Source organism: Peromyscus leucopus, chromosome 13 (genome assembly GCF_004664715.2).
Source record: "Peromyscus leucopus breed LL Stock chromosome 13, UCI_PerLeu_2.1, whole genome shotgun sequence".
Lineage (NCBI taxonomy): Eukaryota > Metazoa > Chordata > Mammalia > Rodentia > Cricetidae > Peromyscus > Peromyscus leucopus.
This window is the reverse complement of record NC_051074.1, coordinates 23,899,840-23,921,253: the sequence shown is the minus strand read 5'-3', so window position 1 is coordinate 23,921,253 and position 21,414 is coordinate 23,899,840. Positions and strand designations below refer to the sequence as shown.

Below are 21,414 nucleotides of genomic sequence, written 5' to 3'. Positions count from 1 at the left end.
AGAGTAAACTAGCCAGAGGACTACGTGGCCTCAAGATGGCTCTGGCTTATGCAAAGTTATGCTGGTCTTTCACAGGCGTGACTGCAAATATTCAGATAATCAAGTTTCATATTTCTTAGAGATGCCAGTCAATCATAAGCACTGCAAGTTTCCTATTGACTGAGGCAAGAAAGCTGCATGGAGTCCAGGAACTTCAAGGTATGCCAGTCAACTCCTGCTGAGGAATCTAATTATTTTTTTTTTATTTTTAATCACGTGGGAGGGCATTGCATGGATGTGTATATGTGTGTGCTGACAGAGACCAGAGGCATCAGATCCCCCTCATTGCACCTTATAACTCTAGCTGGAGTTATAAGCAGTAATGAACTACCAGATATGGGTGCTGGGAATCGAACTTAGGTCCTTTGCAAGAGTAGAATGCACTCTAAAAACAATATAATGCCCAGTAGCCCATAATTTAATAAAGTCTAAGCCACATGCGAGTTTTTAAAAGCTAAAATGCAAACATTCATCATATCAACTTCAGCATGCAAGTTTCCCCCTTTGGAAATTAAAAAGAGGAGGAGACCGGCAGAGGCCAGCAGTACCTCACAGGAGGTCCCCGTGTAGCCTTGGGGACATTCACAGTGCTCCACATCAGCAGCTACTGCCAGGTCTATAGCATTGGGGCTTGCTATGTCCAGAGAGACAGAATCCAGCCTGCAAACAGACAAGGGACATTAGATTGCTCCTATACTTGCAAGAGACCTCTCACCCTTCACAGAAGACAGGCTCCTAAAAGGTTTAGTTTAAAGGAAATGGACAAGTGGTGTCTTTGAGTGCCTGGAGAGTCTCCACCAGGCACTCTGGCAGCCACCATTATCCTGTGGGAGGGTTCCACAGCTGTTTCTAAGAAGTGCCACTGCCCACAGGCTGCCAAGGAAAAGCTCTGATGGAAGCACGCACACACACACACACACACACACACACACACACACACACACACACACCCCTCGCCGCCACCCAAGACCAGCTGCCTCATCGTGAATTCAGAGACAATCCTCCCCTGGATTTCCCCAGGTTCGCTTTAGCAGCATCCAATTTTCTACTTGGTTTCCACACACTGACATCCTCAAGGCAACCAAATGACCAAGGATGGATTCAGTAGCTCAAATAACCATGCAAAGCCAAGGCCATTGGCACCAGAGGACTGAAGGGAGAGAAGGAAGGAAGGGGAGAGGGAGGGAGAGAAGGGCCAGGGATGCAAAATGGTTCAGGAGCTGGTCACTCATTAAGCACTGCTTGGAAGCATTGCCCCGGAAGGTTCCTGAACCTAAAATCGTCTCTTTCCTACCAGACGCATGTGTCATCATGGACGTCTAGTGTCTGCAACATTACCTTTGTGAAAGCAGTTCCAACACACCTACTTCCTTGAACTGTATCCCTCATATGTATATTACTCTTGACATAGGCAACACTCAAGACAAGAAGACCTTTCTCCAAGTACCTCTGTAGCAATCTGCTTCCTTCCTTTCAGTACACACCTGTAGAGTGCCATTTTGGCAGAATTATAGTTGGCTCTGATCAACAGGTGTGTCACATTGGCCAGGACGGTCATGAGCTGGTCACGGTCGATCTCCCTTCTGGTTTTAAAGTCCCGGAAGTTCTCAGGCACGAGTCTAACCACGTTGAAGTACTCCTCGTAGGGTTGCAGGGACAGGCCCTCAGCCTGTGTGCTCAGAGTAAGCCCATTTCCCTAGCATAGGAAATGGAGGGGAAAGGCATTTGTAATGCAACTTAGTGACCAAAAATCGAAATTCTGTATCCCTCAAACAAGTTCTTACAGCAAACATGTAATGGAGTACATGACCCAATCCAAAGTTACTAGAGAAGGGGCAGTTAACTGTATTTTTTTATATTGTGTGTATGTGCAGTTGTGCATGTATGGCGCGCGCGCGCTCGCGCGCACACACACACACACACACACACACACATACGTGTTCACCAGACCCCAAGCTCTACATCAAATCAATGCGAATCAGTCACCTTGATGATGACATCAGCATGAGACATGAGGTCACTGTCGACTGTCTCCACCGGGATGTCGTAAGACACTGTGTACTTCAGGAACCCGCCAAATGCCGTCAGCTGGAAGAGCACAGTGAGGGTGAGGACCAGGGGACAATAGTTATAGCCTTAAGTTAGATGAAACTGTTGCTAGGATCCACCTGGATACGTCCATCCTGATAGTGATAAGGGGGAAATTCACACTAAAGGCATATTAGATACTATTTAGTGGATATAAGCATGATGAGGAAATCCTTGACATTTGCAGAAGAAAGTTTTATATACACATATATGTGTGTGTGTGTGTGTGTGTGTGTATGGATATGTGTGTGTGTATGTATATGTATATATGTGTGTATATATGTATGTATATACATGTATATATATATATATATATATATATATATGTACATATATAAATTCCTCAGGGTCCCCAAGGTAAAAGTCAAAGGTAAAATAAACGAATAAATCTTAAACATAATTTTGAACACATTTGCTTGTGTATGTGCCGGGGCAGGGGTGTGGAGGTCTGAGGACAACTTGTGGAGACCGGTTCTCTCCTTTACCATGCAGATCCTGGGGATTGAACTCGGGTCAGACTCAGGAGCAAGCACCTTTACCTGCTGGGCCATCTTGGCAGCCATATTTATTTCACTTACATGGACCTTTTCATTTCAATGCCAAGCTTACTAGATATGTCATTTAAAGGAAGCTCTCTAAATTGTTTTTTCTTTAAATGTATACTAGAAGTGTCTGTCAATGTATTAGGGATGTCCATCAATGTATGCTAGGGACAACTAATGTATATTGGAGAGTTTCTTCCTAGGGACTATGTCCTAAAATTCAGACTACAATGATACAATTATGAAATCTGACATTTTTTTTAAAAGCTCTCTGGTGATAAGATCCTATAATAGAAAATATTGTACAATTATAATCTACGAGTTAGGCCATGTGTGTAAGTGCACACTTATACCTCTGGTACTCAGGAATCTGAGCTAGGAGTGGAAATTCGAGGCCAGCCAGGGATGCACAGTAATAGTCTGTTCCCCAAACAGACAGATCAATAGACAGACAGGCAGCAGTTCACTCTCTATATATTCATATACATATATGTATATACAAATTAGACAAAAAATAGAAATAACATTAACTAGATGCTTACCAAACTACAAGATAAGTCTATTATGAGGGTACAGGGTCACCATAAAACAAACCAGAGTTACTTAAACAGACCCCCTGGGTATATTTACTTATTAGTCAGAATCTGGAGAGATGGGGCATAATTCAGTGGTGAGGGGGAACCAAAAACTAATGAGAAGACATTAGAAATCAACTCTCTGGGCAATCAACGCTGTAGATCATTGTCTTGCATTTTCTTTAAATTAAAATAGGCATTATTTTGGTCCTCTGTGACCTTCACATGCGCATCGGTTTGCCTGGATGTAGAAACAGGGAGCAGAGCAGACACTCCCCTGGAGGAGCCTTCTCCTAGGTGTCCTGGACTGTGCCATGGGCCCCTGGGCAGTCTGCTGCTAACACTCCGTAAAAGTCTGACTTACTCAAGGACCCAGAGGAATAAAGGAGAAAGTCAGTCATGGTGAAGAGAACGAGATTCACAAGACTGAGGAACCAGAGGCAGAAGAGCAGAGGACGATAGGATATTGTAATATAGGGTCCATAAGGATGGAAGAGATCTAGTGCTCAGTGCTCTGGTGTGGTATGCACAATGGTTGAAACATGAGCAAACTTGTGGCCAGGAAGTGTGCTTTGAGTTCTTGGTGTTCCCTGAGATTTCTAGTAGGACACTGTCCCCCCCACACACACACACATACCTTGTTTCCGAGGTAGGCCTCAGGAGCTGCCCCCCCACACACACCTTGTTTCCGAGGTAGGCCTCAGGAGCTGCCCAGTAGTACGTGGATCTCAGCCTCTGAATGACAGCCGTGTTGTTGATGCTGATTTGATGACGCCCACCCAGTGCATCCTGCTGAGACCGGATCATATTTGGGCTGATCAAGTCAGTGACCAGCCACCCTGACATATTGGTCACCTTAAAAAAAAAAATTTAAGGACTTTAGAATATGGCATGAAGGTCATCTTAGATTCCATCCAGTCCTGTATAAATATCTGTGCAAGAAGGGGAGAGAGAGGTGAGTTTATGCTCAAGACAGAGCTAATAGGACTGTCATCACTGAAACACAATGAGAGACTTCCCACTAGTCAAAGAATGCAGACAACCCACATCAGTTACACACAACTGAAGAGCACAACCATGCAGATCACAGTTAAATTATTAAATAGTTTAGATATTTAATAAGAACAAACAGACTACTACAAGTTCAATATCCCTCATCTACAAATGTCCCCAAATCCAGAATTATTAGAGTCACATATGGAAACCTGACCTCACTTGAGTCATAAAACAGGTGTACCCAAAACAGGATGCAAAACCTGTAGTCAGACTATGTGGATAAGCTGTACATGAGATAAGAATGAATATATATATATTCAAAAAAGGAAATCCAAAATGCTTCTGCTCCCCAGCATCTTAGCTGAGGGGTGTTCAATCTATAAATGTCATGATTAAAGTATCTTCCTATTTCTAATTATCCTTTCTTTATTAGTCCTGCTTTAGAGCCAAATGAAAAGTGTATAAAAACCTCAGACCTTGTCCTGCCAACATGTCACTTGCCCAGGGGTGATGAGAGACCCTCCCCCAGCCCCTCAGCGTGGAGACCACAATGGTCAGTAGTTGGCTAAGCCCAGAGCCCAGTAGCCCCTCCCTAACCTCCAGCCATCACACATTGAACTTCCAACTCCTTGCGCCAGAGCGCCCCATACCCCACACCCTGCCTATCCTTACAATTCCAGGCCATCTGTGCTCATTCTACTCCCAGCATTGGAATGCCTCCCACTCCCAGCTTCTTTGAAATGAAAAATTCCCATGACCCCAAGTGTGTCCTACAGAAGAAATGGAAACAAGGGGTATTCTACAGCACCATTCCAGCCAATTATTTCGACTAGAAAATGTATATGAAAATAAACCCACGAATTAGAACGAAAATATGGCATCGATGCTTCTAGGAGTGGGCCGCCTTGGATGGGTGCCTTGGCTTCTCCGAATGGAAGAGAATGGCTTAGGGAAAGCTGGCTTTCTAATATGGCCACAGATGGCCTCCATGACCCAATTATTAACCAACTCTCGGTGTCTCCCACCTGACTAACGGACCACGTGAGGCTGTCACAGACATCAGAGACGCCAAAGCAGAAGCACTCAGAGCAGCCCTGGGGGTTTCTTTCCTGCAGGTTATAGAATCCAGACTTGCAGCGATCACAATTCTCTCCTTCAACATTTTTCTGTAAGTTATATTAAAAGAAAAAAAAAGGATTAGCTGGTGAGGCCAGTGTATCCAGAGAGACAGAAGAAAATGACATCAATAAGGAGAGGGCCACAAAACAAAAACAGGTAATAAATAGTCAGTTAAATGAATAGTCACAGTTCATGGGGAACCTCAGACAGTTGATATTTATGAATGGGGAGCCCACAACAACTGGTCTGATTCTGTGACCAAGAACGAGTCTCAGATGTTAGCGCTTGATCACCACATAATTTTGTTTTGTTTTAAATCTTTCATTAAATCAAAGCTATTTGCTTATTTATTTATATTTGCATTTTGTTTGGTTTTAGTTTTTTGTTTGTTTTTGTTTTTAGACAGGGTCTACTGTGTAGCTCAGGATGGCTGGCCTCCACTTCTCAAGCCCCTCTAGGCACTGGGAACACAGGCATACACAACCATGCCTTGCTTGTACAAACATTTTAAGATTTAAAGAGGGCTATATGGTTATTTGTTTTACTTATAAATACCCCAGGCTTATTTTCACAGACTGAAGACTCTGCGTTCTTGGGAATAAGACATAAGGTACAAACAGGAAATCTCAAGAATTCCAGGGAAATGGTTATTAATATCCTATGGCCAAATAAGACCCTCCTCGGGCACCCCATGTACGCATTCCTATGATTGCACAATTCTCACTCAGGAGAAATTCAAGATAACCGATCTCCATTTCATTAGCGTTCTGGGGAATTCAGTATTTACCTGGTTCTCCTCCAAACACAGAGCTGGAAGACAATGCCACAGAACTAAGCCAATGCCAAGGAAATGGCATGCAGCGCTGGGTTTCATCTAAGAAGTCACAGAGGTGCCACAAGAGAGGATGCCAGGTGCCCATCTAAATCCAAGGGCACCAGCTTGCTGTGACACGCCGCTTCTACTTAAACCTCTCTGTTCTGCGCAAGACCTGATCATCTGAGCCAGGGGGACGGAGAACCCCAGAAGACACCCCAAGCTTCTCTGACTTCTACACTCACCTTACAAAGACACGGCTCCGAGCACGGGTCATCATTCATGCTGCCCACGGTACTGCAGTCACAGGGGATGCAGTTCGGGAAACCCCGGTAGCCAAACTGGCAGCGATCACATTTGTCCCCAGCAAAACCTTCCTTACATGGACATTGACCTGGCCACTTCCCTGGGGGAGAAAACAGCAGCACTGACTCAACACGAAGTTCCGGGCTTAAAGCAGGGGCTGGCCAGTGCAAACTGCAACCTCCCTCCTTGAGCAGAATCTCGGGTAAAGCTAACTAAACAAGGCACTCTCCGAGCTCCCACGCAGCCCTGGACGACACATATGCAATGTCCCCAGCTCTCTCCGTTCAAATGAAACACTATGCAGATGGGCCGAAAGGCCACAGTTTGCTACAGTGCTGGTGTAAAGAGAGACACGGAGATTGAAACCCACAGGTAGAGTTACCATGGGATACTGAAACCCACTCCTGATCCCAGAGTAAAATAAAACACACACCCACGAAAGGAACTATGCGAACACTCACAGCCCTGTTAGTCATAACAGACGGAAGGTACAAATCAACCCAAGGTTTACCCACTAATGATGGGTGAGTGGGCATATCACAGTTGCAGTCAATGTTTTAGATACGCCCAGTAAATAGAAATATTAAGCTTTATACAGCCATTCATCAATTGATAAAGACTTATATAAAATGTGATGTAGCCAAACAAATACTACTCATAATAGAAAGTACTATAATAGTGACGCCCACACAACATGACCCTCCTGGAGCCAGAGGAAGAGAATGAGGTGGCCCCCAAAGCCCCACATATCAGATGGCTCAATTTGCATGTGGGAGATAATAAATACTTGGTGAACAAAAGAATCCACACAGGGTCATCTCCTCAAACATCCCGGAAATAATTCCACCCAACACTGACAGTCCACATGTACACCCTGGATCAACTGCACATATAAAAACAGACCAAGTTCTTACCATGGGCTAAGTCAGAATGGAGGTCGTCCTTGATACAGACAGAACTCAGGGACCCTACAGGGTCACAGTCACAGGGACGGCAAGGCTGGTCATCATAAGGAGATACCTGAAAGGCAGAAGGTGTCCTGGATGACCTCACCAGGAATAACGGCATTATTTGAAATAATAATCACAATGTCAAGGTAGCAGCTTCCTGTTGCAGGTGAGACTATTGCAGAGATTTTGTGTACGGGAGGATGTAGGTGTCAGGAAGATAAAACGTCCCCAAGCAAGAGGCTCTAAACACCTTTTTGATGGGGACAGCAGTTAGTATCACCAACAAGGTGTCATCTTTTCTTGTTTCCACAGTTCCCCTTCCCTCTCTGCCATCTATAACTGCCAGAGTTGAGCATTGCCAATGAACCTACCAGTCAATGGAGGGTTGAGTGAGTGCATCTTATGCACAAGGTGTGGCCCCTTTAGTTATTAACCGAGTCTGTACATATATAGCTAGGATTATCTTCAATCATATAGCTCGAAGGACCCTGATTCAAGTTAAATAACAATGCATGCATATTCCCACTTTGAGCAAGACAGCAAGCCACGGTAGGAGACAAAAGTCTGAAAGAACACTCTTCAGGTGAAGTATAAAGAAAGGAAAAGATCCTTCAGAATAGGGGTCAAGACTTAATGAGGTGTGTTTTCCACCCTGAAGGCAGTGGAGCTGGGCTGCAGGAAGAAGCACACTTACTTTGTGCGGTCTGTAATACCGATCGATGCAGGTCTCACAGTTGACCCCTGTGGTGTTCTGCAGGCAGTTGATGCAAACCCCTCCCCCACGGTACTGCCCAGCAGTGTTCAGACTCCTCTTCTCCTTTGCCACATTCTCGTCATAGTAACAGTCTTTGGCTTTATTGTGACAATTGCATTCTAGGAGAATATTTTAATATCTCAGTTAACACGCATAATGTGTCCTACCTAAAGAAAGCCTTTATTCCATGAAGTAAGTGTCTGTGCTTTAAAACTCTAGCAGAAATAATGCCAGAAGACACAGGCAAAGGCTAGAGAGGTGGCTCAGTGGTTAAGAACACTGGCTGTTCTTCCAGAGGTTCAGGGTTCAGTTTCCAGCAACCACATGGTGGCTCACAACCATCCTTCATACCAGTCTCAGGGGATCCTATGCTCTCTTCTGGCCTCCTTGGACACTAGGCATAGACTACATGCAAGCAAAACACCCGTATGCATTAAATAAATAAATGCTTTTTGAAAAGATAATGGCAATATTCTAGAGGGAAAAAATGGGACTTGCTATCAAAATAATGAAATGTACTGGGTGGGTGTGGCAGTGCACACTTGTAATCTCAGGGTTTAGAACCTGAAGTGGAACCGGGTCTGACATTAGCCTGAACTAGAGAAGCAGACCCTGTTTCCCCCTCAAAAAAAGTGATATGGTAGGCTTGGAGTGTGGGTCTGCTTGTTTGGTAAATGTGGAGCCCAGGTCCGAAATTAAAAAACAATTCTGGGGGCTGGAGAGGTGGCTCAGGTGTTAACAGCACCGGCTGCTCTTCTAGGGGACCCAGATTCAACTCCCAATGTCCACACAGCAGATCACAACCATTTATAACCTCAGTTCTGGAAGATCTGATGCCCTCTTCTGGATGCTAGGTACACAAGGGATGCAGAGACATACAAGCAGGCAAAATACACATAGACATATGGAAAAAGCTAAATAAAAAAGTACACAATGGCTAAAAGAAAGCAATTCTGTTGAATGGTATGCATTATTATATCATTTTCCATGTAAGAAACATTGAAAATAGGAATGCATTCATATAGAACATAAATTCTTAGGGGGAAAAAAAACATGCCAAGAAGTAAAAAGTGGGAAGGAGGGAGATAAAGTGAAATATATTTTTTTAAATTTAACCTTTATTTACTATTTGTATGTGTGTGTTTTAGAGGATTTGGGGGGCGGCCCGTGCAGGCCATAGCTGCATGTGGAGATCAAAACACAGCAAAAAGGGAGTTGGTTCCTGCCATCCACCACATGGGTCCCAGTGCTCAAACCCAGGTCACTGGGTTTGGTGGCAAGTGCCTTTACCTGGGGACCTAGCTAACTCACTGGCCCAAGTGACTACGGCTGGAGATGTAACTCATGGAAGGGCATTTCCTAGCATGGTGAACTCCTATAGGTTCAATTTCCAGCGCCATAACTAACTAATTAATTTCAACTTCAAACTTGCAGCCCATAAACAAACACAGGGGCAAAGAAACTTAGGTAAGAATCCATAAGGATACACCCGTAGCCCTTAAATGTCACCAAGGTGACACGCAGCTTTGGGCAGTATTTGAAATGCTAAAAATATCAAGTTATCTAATCATCATCATAGTCAAGACGTGATAGGATATGGTGGCGCATGCCTTTAATCCCACCACTCACTCGGGAGGCAGAGCCAGGTGGATCTCTGTGAGTTTGAGGCCAGCCTGGGCTACCAAGTGAGTTCCAGGAAAGGCACAAAGCTACACAAAGAAACCCTGTCTCGAAAAATAATAATAATAATAATCAAGATGCTATAAGCTTAAGCATGCAAAGCAGGAGTCTTGCCTCTCTACGCTGTGAGTCTACTCACCCTCACATTCGTTCCCCGATGAAATGGTTCCAGGTCTCCAGGGCTGCTGATGGTAGCCAGGACAGCATCTGTCACAGCTCTCACCGCATGTATTATGTTCACACTGACACTGCAGTTGCTGAGCAAAACAAGGACACAAAATGAAAGCTAAAAACTTGTATTTTTTCTTAATTTTATTTAAGGGGGAAAAAAGTGATCACGTGAAGACAGTATGTGGTCACTCTTTACAGGGAGGCATCTGGGACTGTATCAAACAAGTAGGCATTTAACTTCTGGAGAAGATACACACATAACCTGACTACAAACACAACTAAGGTATGGGTTAAAGGGCAAGAATGTTTTTTAAAAGGATGCGTTGGGAATCTGTGTCAACAGTCTGACTAGATAGTTATTAAGAGATTTTATCATCATTTGCTTGATGATTTTCTGATGTTTACCAATATATTTTTCAGCATCAAAAACAGAATAATTATTATTCTATACTGAGGTTTCAGTAACTATAAAACACTAGAACTAACCTTTGTTTCTTCATCCCACGGGCAGCTGCTAGCGTGGCCATAGCAAATGCACATCCCTCCAACGGAAATGTCTTTGATCGAATAGTAATACTGAGAAAAAGGGGCATTACAAACAGAAGTGAGAAACCCTTTTACTTTGGCGCAAGGAAAACGATGGCACCCCACAAACACCAGCTGGGCTCAGGAATGACTTATGGAACTCTAAATTAAGTACATGTGCATTTGAAAATGTTACTTCACACACAAAGAACCTTGGTGCTTAGTTCAAACCAAGAATGCTCAAGTCCGATCATCAACAGAACCTAGGAGAGTCTAAAAGAATTTTCCACCGTAGTTTGGCCTTAAGCCAAAACAGTCCTCTTCACAACTCACGCTGCTCAATTTCCTAGGACTACTGAGGTGAGCACAAGGAAGGCGGATACATCGTCATCAAGATGGAGAGTCTCAGAGGCGCTCGAGCTGTGTCTTTCCTTTGACATCACTTTGCGTCGCTGCCTCATACTTTTGTGTCTTCCTGTTAACACATTTTCTATCTTTATTTTCCAATGCTCACTGCCATTATATAGAAATGTGCTTTACTTTTATTGGTTGATTTGGCATGACTACCTCGCTAACCTCAGTGGCTGCTTCTAGTACTTGTTTGGTATGACATCTGCACGCATGATCATGCTAGCATTGAATGATGCAGATTCAGTCCTGCACACACATACCACATGTCTCTGTTTTCTTCTTGCATCTCTGAGTAACAGCTTTACTAACAAACGATAAAATATCATCAAGGGGACTTAAGGCAGAGCCACCTAAGTGCAGACAATACCATTAAGTCTATGGGTTGGATGACTCAATATTGTTTAAATGTCTTCCAAAATTCTTCCCATATTGATCCAAAGAATGGAATCTTAATGAAAATCTTAGCCAGCATTTTTTATCTCTGGGTAGAAATTAACTGTTGTTGGTTTGCTTTACTTATTTATTTTACTCTCTACTCTTTGGGGCCCACGACCCAGCTCCCAAATAATCACATCGAGAGAGACTTATTCTTTCTTATGAATGCCTGGCCTTAGTTAGGCTTGTTTCTAGCCAGCTTTTCTTAACTTAAATTATCCCATCTACCTTTTGCCTCTGGGTTTTTACCTTTCTCTATTCTATATGCCTTTCTTTATGTCTTACTCTGTAGTGAGTGGCTGGCACCTGACATTCTCTCTCCCCCTTTTCTTCCTCCTCCCTCTCTTTTTCTCCTTCTATTTATCCTCTCTGCCTGCCAGCCCCACCTATCCCTTCCCCTGCCTAGCTATTGGCCGTTCAGCTCTTTATTAGACCATCAGGTGTTTTAGACAGGCACAGTAACACAGCTTCACAGAGTTAAACAAGTGCAACATAAAAGAATGCAACACACCTTTGCATCACTAAACAAATGTTCCACAGCATAAATGGATGTAACACATCTTAAACTAATATTCCACAACAACTAACTGATTCTAATATTTTTAAAGATAATATAGGGGGTGCTAAATAGTTACATTTAAGAGTACTTCCTGCTCTCCCAGAGGACCAGACTTCAGCTCTTAGTGTCCATGTTGGGCAATCCACAGCTGCCTATAACTCCAGCTCTAGTGGATACAATACCTGTTCTTGGCCTCTGAGGGCACACATACACAAAGAATATGTTTACACAGAAACACAAAAGTATATACAGAAAATACAGATTTAAAATTGAATTCAAGGAATCTACAACAGCCTAAGCAATCTGGACCCTGTAGCACCTGACCATGAGATTTAGATAACGCTGTAGTAACCAAATTCTGGTTACTGGCATGATGATAGACCACTGGATCGATGGGTTGACAGACTCAGAATAATAAAGTCAGATGGTACCCAGCAAGAACATACAAAAGTCAATTATGTCTGGAGTGATGACATTTCCTGGAGGAACCTTGAGTCCAAATTCACACCGAACACAAAAGTTCATTTGTGGTGGATTATCAATGCTAAAGCCAAAACCATAAAGCTGCTTAGAAGAAAGGATAAAATAACATCTTTGGAAACCCAGCAAAAGCAAGTATTTTTTTTGAAAGAATACAGAAAGTATTAAAAATAAAACAGAACCAAAAATATGGTAAGATGGATTTCACCAAAAATGAAATCTCTGTTCATCAAAAGTTATAGTTTCAAAAGTTAACAGAAAAATTCAATGAGATGATATGCATAATATGGTCTGAACAAAAAATACATGAAAATGGACCAAAAAAAAAAAAAAAACCCAAAAAAGTCAGCTTAACAAGCTCACCCTGGTCATCAGAGAAATACAAATAAACACTACCAGGAGGAGCCACAGAGTGCTATCCCAACGTTTCAACAGCCCCCGGTTGAACCTGATTGACAACTCTGGATATTTGTTGTGTGATTGGCCCAGGGCTCGCCAGTGTTGCTGGTCTGACTAAAATGTGGCATGGGCTTTTAAACAAGTTCAGCTGAGTTACATATATAACTGTCCCACAACCTAGTAATTTACTCCAAAGAGGTGGGAGAGACATAAAAATGTTTGTTGACATTTTATACTCAACTGTACATTTAAAATCTATATGTTTTCTTGAATATTTCTCAACTTTTATCACTTCAAATAAAAAAAAAATTAAAATGCCAGAGTTGCTAAAGCTTGGATGTGGAACCAGACTAGGATCTTTAGGACAAAGGCCATTACATTCTCTAGGTGATCACACTATGGGGACAGGTAGGAGGGAGCAGGAAGGCCTGAGGAATGGCTGCTGGGGCCATCACCTACAAGGCTTGGCAACAAAGGACAGGTGGCAGTCATTAGTAAAACAAGGATGGTTGGGAAGGCAAAGGCCAACCAAAAGGAAACAAAGGAAAGAATACGCCCTGAAACAAGCCCTTCCCAGTGGTGAGGGACACACCCCACACTCACACGTCTGGTGACAATAGGGTCAAGGTCTCTGAGGTCCCGATGGCTGAGGGTCATGAGATCCGCATTGAGTGTTCTGATGCGCTGCAGACGGAGCCGTATGTACCGTGCTGAGGTGAATTCCAGCAACTTGGGCGAGGGGTCGTCAGCGCTTGGTCTGCCATTGATGAGTGATGTGTGAATCTGGACACAGCCAAAAGCACATGTCAGTTCGGCCCAATATCATACACGAGGCATGCTGGTTAGCTGCATCCGAGTCTTTACAAAGATAAATCTAAAAGCTAGTTTCTATATAGGAAAACAAAACAAACACAAAACACCCCATCTAACATACGGTAGGTCCTCATAAGCAGCGACCCTCATTTTGTCTCAGTTTGTGGGTTACCCACTCTACTACCACAGAGATGTCTGTCACTCTTTCAGCCATGCCCTTCCCCCTGCATCGTGAGGGTCTTTGAAGACCTACCATTTATGCTACAGCAAATGCCCAATGCCATGAACAGTCTAGAGAGGGTAAGGAAAATGTGCCTCAAACCATAAGGATGCTGCTGTCTTAGTCCACTCTACAGTGTCATGCCCAGCTCCCGCCACAGAGAGCACGTGGGAGTTTTACAGTGTTCGCTCATCAAGCAAGGTGCTAGTGAAGAACGGACAGGTGGGTTCTGTTTCACTCTGAGTTGATGGAAGCGTAGACTGAGCACCTAAGTCATGGGCAGCCCCATCCTCCAAACCCCTGAACAGGAGGGAGAACGAGGAACTACACCTTTCAGAAGTACCTCTGCCCTCTTCTTTTCATCTACTGTATTGAAGACAAAGTCTGGCTATGTATCCCTCCAACTCATGATCCTCCTGCCTCAGCCTCTGGAGAGCTAGAATTACACTTCTATGCCACCTCGCCTGGCTTCTCTTTAATACAACACATATTCTTGCCCTGATCTTAAGGAAAGAGTCTGTCAGGGGTAGGGAACTATTGGGCCGTTCAAATACAGCAGAGTGAAAACTGAGGGAATTGCATGCTGGGAAGAAATCAACCAGATAAAACAGGCACCGTCAAGGCTACTTTAAACAGGGAGGTAGCCACATGCACACCTTTGGATTAAGGGTGATTGATTTTGAATGTTTGACATAGGCTTCCATGAGGGATAACACAGTACCATTTGAGCCGGGGCTCTGATGACAAGAAGCCATTTCTGCAATGGACACAGTACCTCTCCATGCTCAAGCGGCACCAGTTTAGAATAATAGGAGGTGCAGATCACTTCGTTGTCGGCCCTGTAAGTGGGAGGTCCCCGTCTTGGAGTGATTTTGTAGCGCGTCAAACACTCGGTATCACTGACTGCATAGTACTGCCAGGGTTTGAACTTGACGCCATCCACGGATCGCTCCAAAATCCAGTTTCCAGGTCGAGGGGCATTGGCGGCTTTGATGATGATATATGCAACTTGAAAGACCTGAAACAAAGACACTAGAAAATCTCGATCTGGAATTAATAAGTCAAACACGAGACAACAAACTCTACAGGAACTTGCTCGTGTGTGAACCCAAAATGGCCCAACTCACAGACACAATGTAGAGCTCTGGAGTTTCCAGGGGCCGGAAGAAGGACAAGGGACAGATGCTAGGTACAAATTTTAGTTGTGCAGGACAGACAAGATGTGCAGGTTCAAAGTATAACAGTGTTACTATGGTAACAATCCCGGACTCTGTTGGAATTTACTAAACAGAGAGACCTGTGCTCGCTCGCTCTCTCTCTCTCTCTCTCTCTCTCTCTCTCTCTCTCTCTCTCTCTCTCTCTCTCTCTCTCACACACACACACACACACACACACACTGAGATGATAATGCTGGGGTTGCCGATATATTGTGGTTATTTCATGGTGTGCATGTGCAACAAATAATTATGCTGTACACATGAAATGTATAAAATATTAAACAGAATCAGCACTTGCAAATGCTCGAAGGCCAGAGTGTTCCTGGAGAGCATCATCACACGATTGCATCTTTCTATGCTTTTGAGTACAACTATTCACACCTGGCAAGGAGAAGCATGTACTCTCGGTGGTATTGTTTTCAAAATAAACAACAACAAAAACAACACACATGCTCAATTCTTCTCACTCTCGGTGTTAGTACTAATACGGGATTGCTCCACTGTTTCTGGGTCTTCCTGTTTGGATCTGACAACGGCAGTGTTACTTTACATTATTGGTAACGTTAAATATGTTTCTTGTAGTGATTTGGAGAGAACACTGAATGTGAGAAACATAGCTCATCACAGTCTACTAGAATGGCTAAAATCCAAAGCACAGACAGTACCAAATGCTGGCCAAGATGTGGAGCGACAGGAAGACATGAGATGCCAGTGCCACAGTTTCATATGAAATTATAAGTACCCTCTGTGTGAACCAATAACCGTGCTTGTTGATAATTACCCAAACGAAAACTTGAAAAGACAACTCCAACTCAGCCAGGCGGTGGTGGCGCACGCCTTTAATCCCAGCACTCGGGAGGCAGAGGCAGGCGGGTCTCTGTGAGTTCGAGGCCAGCCTGGTCTACAAAGTGAGTTCCAGGAAAGGCGCAAAGCTACACAAAGAAACCCTGTCTCGAAAAACCAAAAAAACCCAAACCAAAACAACCCCCCCCCCCAAAACAAAACAAAAACAAAAAAAATAACTGTCCAAACTTAGACGCAATAAAAAGTGTTTCTATAAGTAAATGGTGTACCCAAATGGCATGCCAATCAGTGGAGAGACACATAAATTATACAGCGGCAAAAAAGACAGGAAGGGGAGTTACAGGCACACCACTAACTGAAAGAAGTCACTCTGAAGAGGCAGCCTGCTGCAGGGTTTTCACTGTAGGCTATTCTGGAAAAGGTAAGACTATGGAGGCAGTGAAGAGACCAGAGATCGTCTGGGACCCAGGGGAGGGAGGGATATGAAATGACCCTCTGTGGTCCATCACTGTGGACACATGCCATTATACTGTGGTCAAAACATGCAGAACACGCACGACTTAGTAAACTACAGGCACCCTTGATAAAAATATCAGTGGATGTGGTGGATGAACATAGGACCATTGGGTGTGCAAACGCCCCACACTAATTCAGGATGATAACTGAAGAACTCCAGGTGAAAGAGTGAGGAATTATGAACTGTGCACTCTCTATTCACCCTGCTATGACCCTAAAACTGTGCGAGCTACTAGTTAGAAAACAATGCCATCAACCAGGGAAGATGCGCACTGGAGGAAGGCTGATGTGGGATGCAGGAAGTGGCCAGATGAAAGTCAGATTTGAATAGGCTTTTTTTTTTTTTAATCTCTAGCTCCAGATGCAGCACAAATGAGGCACCATCTCTCCACAGCCCAGCACCACTCCGGGCATTTACAGTCACAACTCACTCACTCGTCTGAGATGGGGTTTTGCTTTCCGACAACTCCTGTTTTCATGTTGATTCGAAAATCTGTCAAATCCTATGCTAGGGTTAGTGAGAGGATGCCAGATTGTATGGTCACGTGACCCTTCATCAACTATTCAAACCCCCCTCTCAAACATCACTTCTAGTATCCAAAATCTTTTTGTATCTGTGTGTGTATGTGTGTGTGTAGTGTGTGTAGTATGTGAGTGTGTAGTATGTGTGTTTAGTGTATGAATGTGTGCATGTGCATGTGCACACCTGTGGACCCAAGAAGTTGTTTCCATCAGACACTTTGTGGAAACACTGAAAAGTAACTGATAAATCAGTTTTAAATAAAACTGGATTTGGGTTTTGTGGAGGGGCTTTGGAGCATTGCTCTCAGTATAGTGGGGGATGTTTGCATATATTACACATGTTTGCACATATTACATATATGTAAATGTGTACAGAAAAGCTTTTGCATGTTTGCAGGTATGCATACATATGTTTGTGTATGAATATATAAACACAGGGCATCAAGTTACTGTCTCTGAAGTTCCTGGTTTCCGTTTGTTTTAGCTTTTCCCCGCCTAGTACTCCCTAATTTCAAAACACACGAGCACCTTAGAATTAACCCATCACATACCAATTACGTGCCTACAATTCTCTCTCCTTAGTACAAACAATTGTCCACCTACACAAAGTGTTCCCTTGCCGAGGTGAGCCTGTGAATGCCATGGGTGCCTGACACTTGGGCTCTCTGGGTTCACGAGTTGTGTCCCTCTGTAAGGCAATCACAGCATCTCAAAAATACCAGGAGCGAAATGGGTTTTGAGACACAAAGACAGAGGAGCACATGCCCGTTGGCTCACCACTGTGTGGCTGTTTTTCCACCATGGGAATGAGCATGTGGGCCAATGACCACTTCCCATAAGAATGTGCAAAACAAACCTTTGCAAATGTAGGTACCAGGCAATGGTGATCAGGTAGCTCAATGCACAGCGACAGAGGCATCAGAATGAAATGTATTTGCACTCACTTTCCCACTTGAAAATGAGATGAGCCAACAAGCCTGTTAGAAGGGTTAGCCAAGCATCTCCTATAATCCTACATGAACATACCAGGATTGGTTCTGTGCCTGCTTTACATATTTAGAAACCATTGTTGCAGGTTTCTACAGGAATCCAGGCATTCTCTTTCCAAGGTCCTCAGCTAGGACTCATATGGCCTCAGGGAGCAAGCATTTACTCCTAAATGGCACCCCTAGCACGGAGATCTCTTTTTATAGTAATAACAGCAGCAGCAACAAGGGGACCCTACGTCTACCTCTAAACCAGCTTCATATCTCCAGATGTATGCAGAACAGCTGTTGCTCCAGGACTTGGCAGTTTCTATCATGACACTTAGGATGGGCACGGGGGAGGGGAAGAAGGGGGAGGAGGTGGGGGGGAAGGATGGAGGGCATGCAAAGGCAACTAATAAATATTCATTTGAGTATCGAAGTTAATTACAGTGGCAATACTACCACTTATTAGAAAGAGCTCTTAGAAGCTTGCAATTGCATCCTGAGGGGGATAAGAACCGTTGTCTCCTGCACTTCTGTGAGCAAACTGAGGCACAGAAAGGGTCTGTAACCTTCCTGAGAATCTCACAAGTACCACGTTCCGCACCCTAGGAAGTGAGCCAGGCAGTCTGTGATCAGAACCCTCTGCCGTGACAGTCTCTAGATGTTAAGTGGGAAGGATGAAAGGAACTCGAGGTTGTTGCTGGGCACCCACCCAGTTCTTCCAATTCTCCCCATCAGCTCGTAGCAGTTAAGGCAATACTAAGTTCTCTACCAGATTTTATAGGGACAGCTGAGCTGTGTGTGGAACATCATGTCAAACAGAAGGACAAGCATGGTGGGAAAGCCTAGGTCTGCAGGCAAGAACGGCTAACCAACAGGCTGATAAAAAGCCTTTCATCAGGAAGCAGGTCATTGTTCTCACAATCTCTCAATCGTCCTCACGGTCCTCAAATCAGAGGCCAGGAAGCAAACTAAAAGAGGAACGCAGGCCGTGATCCTGACAGAAAGGAAGAGGATGCTATGAAGGGTCTAAATACAACTTTCTTTATTGGCCATTGTTGCCTCCGTTTGTCTCAGGCTCTCCAAAATGGGAACCAGAAAAGAAACTGGATTGAGCTCCAACTCTGATAAGGAGGAAGGGGATGCTGTAAAGATTCTAAATATAAATTGTCTCCACCGAAGACGTGCCGTGGGCTGACGTAGGCACTCTCCAGACTTCCTGTGTAAAGTCCTAACTTCTCACCCTATACCACGGAATACCGCTGCGTTTAGAGATAAGGCCTTTGAAGCAAAAGGTGGCTGACTGAAGTCCTTGCGGGAAGAACTGAGAGGCATGGGAAAGAGCCCAGGCAGCAAAGTGCAGCATGGGGGTCTGAGTTCGAGCCCCAGAATTCACAGTAGAAAAACAAACAAAAAACCCAACAACATGGGACGGTGGGCCTGCCCTTGTAACCCCAGCCCTGCCCTGAGGAGGCAGAGGTAGGGAAAGGCAGGGCTCTGGGCCTCCACAGCCAGCTAGCGTAGCCAATTTGGTGAATTCCAGCCAAGTGAGTTGGGCTGGGAAGACAGGCCAGTCAGCAGACTGCTGCCTTGTAAGTATGATGAATGAACTGAGTCTTGTCTTCACGTCCCATATTTTAAAAGCTGGGCACCATGGCATGTCCTTGCAATCCTGGCACTGGAGAGGTTGGAGATGGGTGAAAACCTGTGGATTGCTGGCCAGGCAACCCAGCCTAGTCTATGAGTCCAGGAAAATGAAAGATACCATATCCAAACCCAAGTGGCGGCTCCTGGTGGAGTGAGTCTAAGGTCATCCTCTGCCTCTACTGTGCACACACGTACTTAAATACATTTACTCACACACGCAAAATAAATCGGAAAACTTTAAATACAACCGAGCTGGAGTAGTAACAACCGAGGTTGTCCTATGGCCTCCACATGTACGGGCGTGCAAACGTGCACATACTTGTACACACGTCATATACACATGTGACACACAAAGAATGTAGGACAGACATACATTGGGGGAACATCACATGAAGACCCAGAGTAAAGACAGCCACCTGCAAGCCAAAGACTCCTTGATCTTAGACCTTAGAACTGTGACCGATTTTCTCTCCTTCAAGTTGCCCTGTGGTACCTGTTACAGCAGCCTCAACTGACTAATGAAGTCCTGAGTCATCAATTTTGGTTGAGAAGCAGATCTTACACACAATGAAGAAAAACAAAGAGATTCTGCTCACATATAGAATCCTAAACTTTTATCCAAATAAAATCCACGAAACTTCTGCTTCGAGTTTTCTAACATGCTAGAGACCGAACTAACTGTCTTTTCTCTCAACATGAGGTTGACTGAACACAAACTGTTGATGCAAGCCTTTTCATCAGAGTCTAAGTCATTGCTGATCTGCCAAAACAGCAGCTGATCCAGCCATTTCCAAATCCACTTCATGGCAGCTTTCCACTCACTGCTCTTCGTTAATGATCACTGGGTCACACATAAACAATGTCACATAAATATTGTCGGCCCACATCAGACGCCGCCTCTCCACAGAAGAATCCAGACAGGAATTTTGGTGTGAGCCTCCATCTTAAATAGAGTAAATCTAACCGAAGCACAGACCTCATTCTGCAAGGTCAGGGGTTCATTCTCCAAGGCAGTTCTCTGTACTGTTGTGTTCTCACAGACTCCACGGGGGGGCTGATGACAAGTGTAAGTCTCTCTGGGAATTCACGTGGAAGGACCCACCTACCTCTCTGGCGGGGACTAAACGCAGGGTGACACAAACTTGTCACAGACAAATGCACCCACGTGAATAGTGTATTTGATAAATCGTATCACTTGGTTGATCCCCCGAGGAAGCAACGAGCTTGCACTCTGTAAGCTTTAACTTACAGATAATTAACTATCAGATGATGAAATTCCGAAGCACCGTTTGGATTCACATTTCCTACTTGAGAAAGAGAAGCAGTTGCTTCATAGAAGGCTCATCCATCACCCAGAACCTGGCAAAGCCACGAGGAGAAGCCTCCAAGCAAGGACACAGCAGGTTGGGGAACTTAGATGCTTGCTTGGGGAGGCACGTTGGCAAAGTGGATTCCAGAGAAATCCCTCAGGAATAATTACTGTAAAGTGGGGTTGGTCTTTACACTGCAGTCCTCTCACTGAAGACCAGCCTATACAATTAGGAACAAAATTCAGAACGAGGAGAGAATTTCGGATTTCTTTTCCTTTCACTTTGGCCCTGATGCGAACACGTGAAGTAAACGGGTCAAAGTCCAGTGGTTCCCGCCCTTCCTTTCTGCCTGCCTTTTCTTTTTATGGGGGTGGGGGTGGAGGAAGGGCGGCTGCCTGGGGCGATAAACTCAGACCAAGCAGGCTTCTTACCCTACAACTCTTAGAAACATCTCAGAGCCTCAAGGAACTTTCACTTTTGATCCGTGCTGAGATATGTAAACGTGCTAGACTGTGGCCAGCAAGAGAGCTCAGAGATAGAAGCCCAAAAGA

The 21,414-nt window shown here is 44.3% G+C and overlaps 1 protein-coding gene across 1 annotated transcript in view; it reads right to left on the bottom strand.

Moving 5' to 3' along the window:
* The window catches only part of Lama1 (laminin subunit alpha 1), a 131,634-nt gene that overhangs the window by 69,624 nt on the left and 40,596 nt on the right, over positions 1-21,414 (bottom strand). Inside the window, 12 exon segments of the mRNA XM_028885123.2 lie at positions 588-699; positions 1,524-1,735; positions 2,026-2,127; positions 3,926-4,099; positions 5,266-5,406; positions 6,419-6,579; positions 7,394-7,499; positions 8,124-8,302; positions 10,003-10,120; positions 10,521-10,610; positions 13,447-13,626; positions 14,652-14,894. Of these exon segments, the coding sequence (XP_028740956.1) occupies positions 588-699; positions 1,524-1,735; positions 2,026-2,127; positions 3,926-4,099; positions 5,266-5,406; positions 6,419-6,579; positions 7,394-7,499; positions 8,124-8,302; positions 10,003-10,120; positions 10,521-10,610; positions 13,447-13,626; positions 14,652-14,894 (1,818 nt within the window).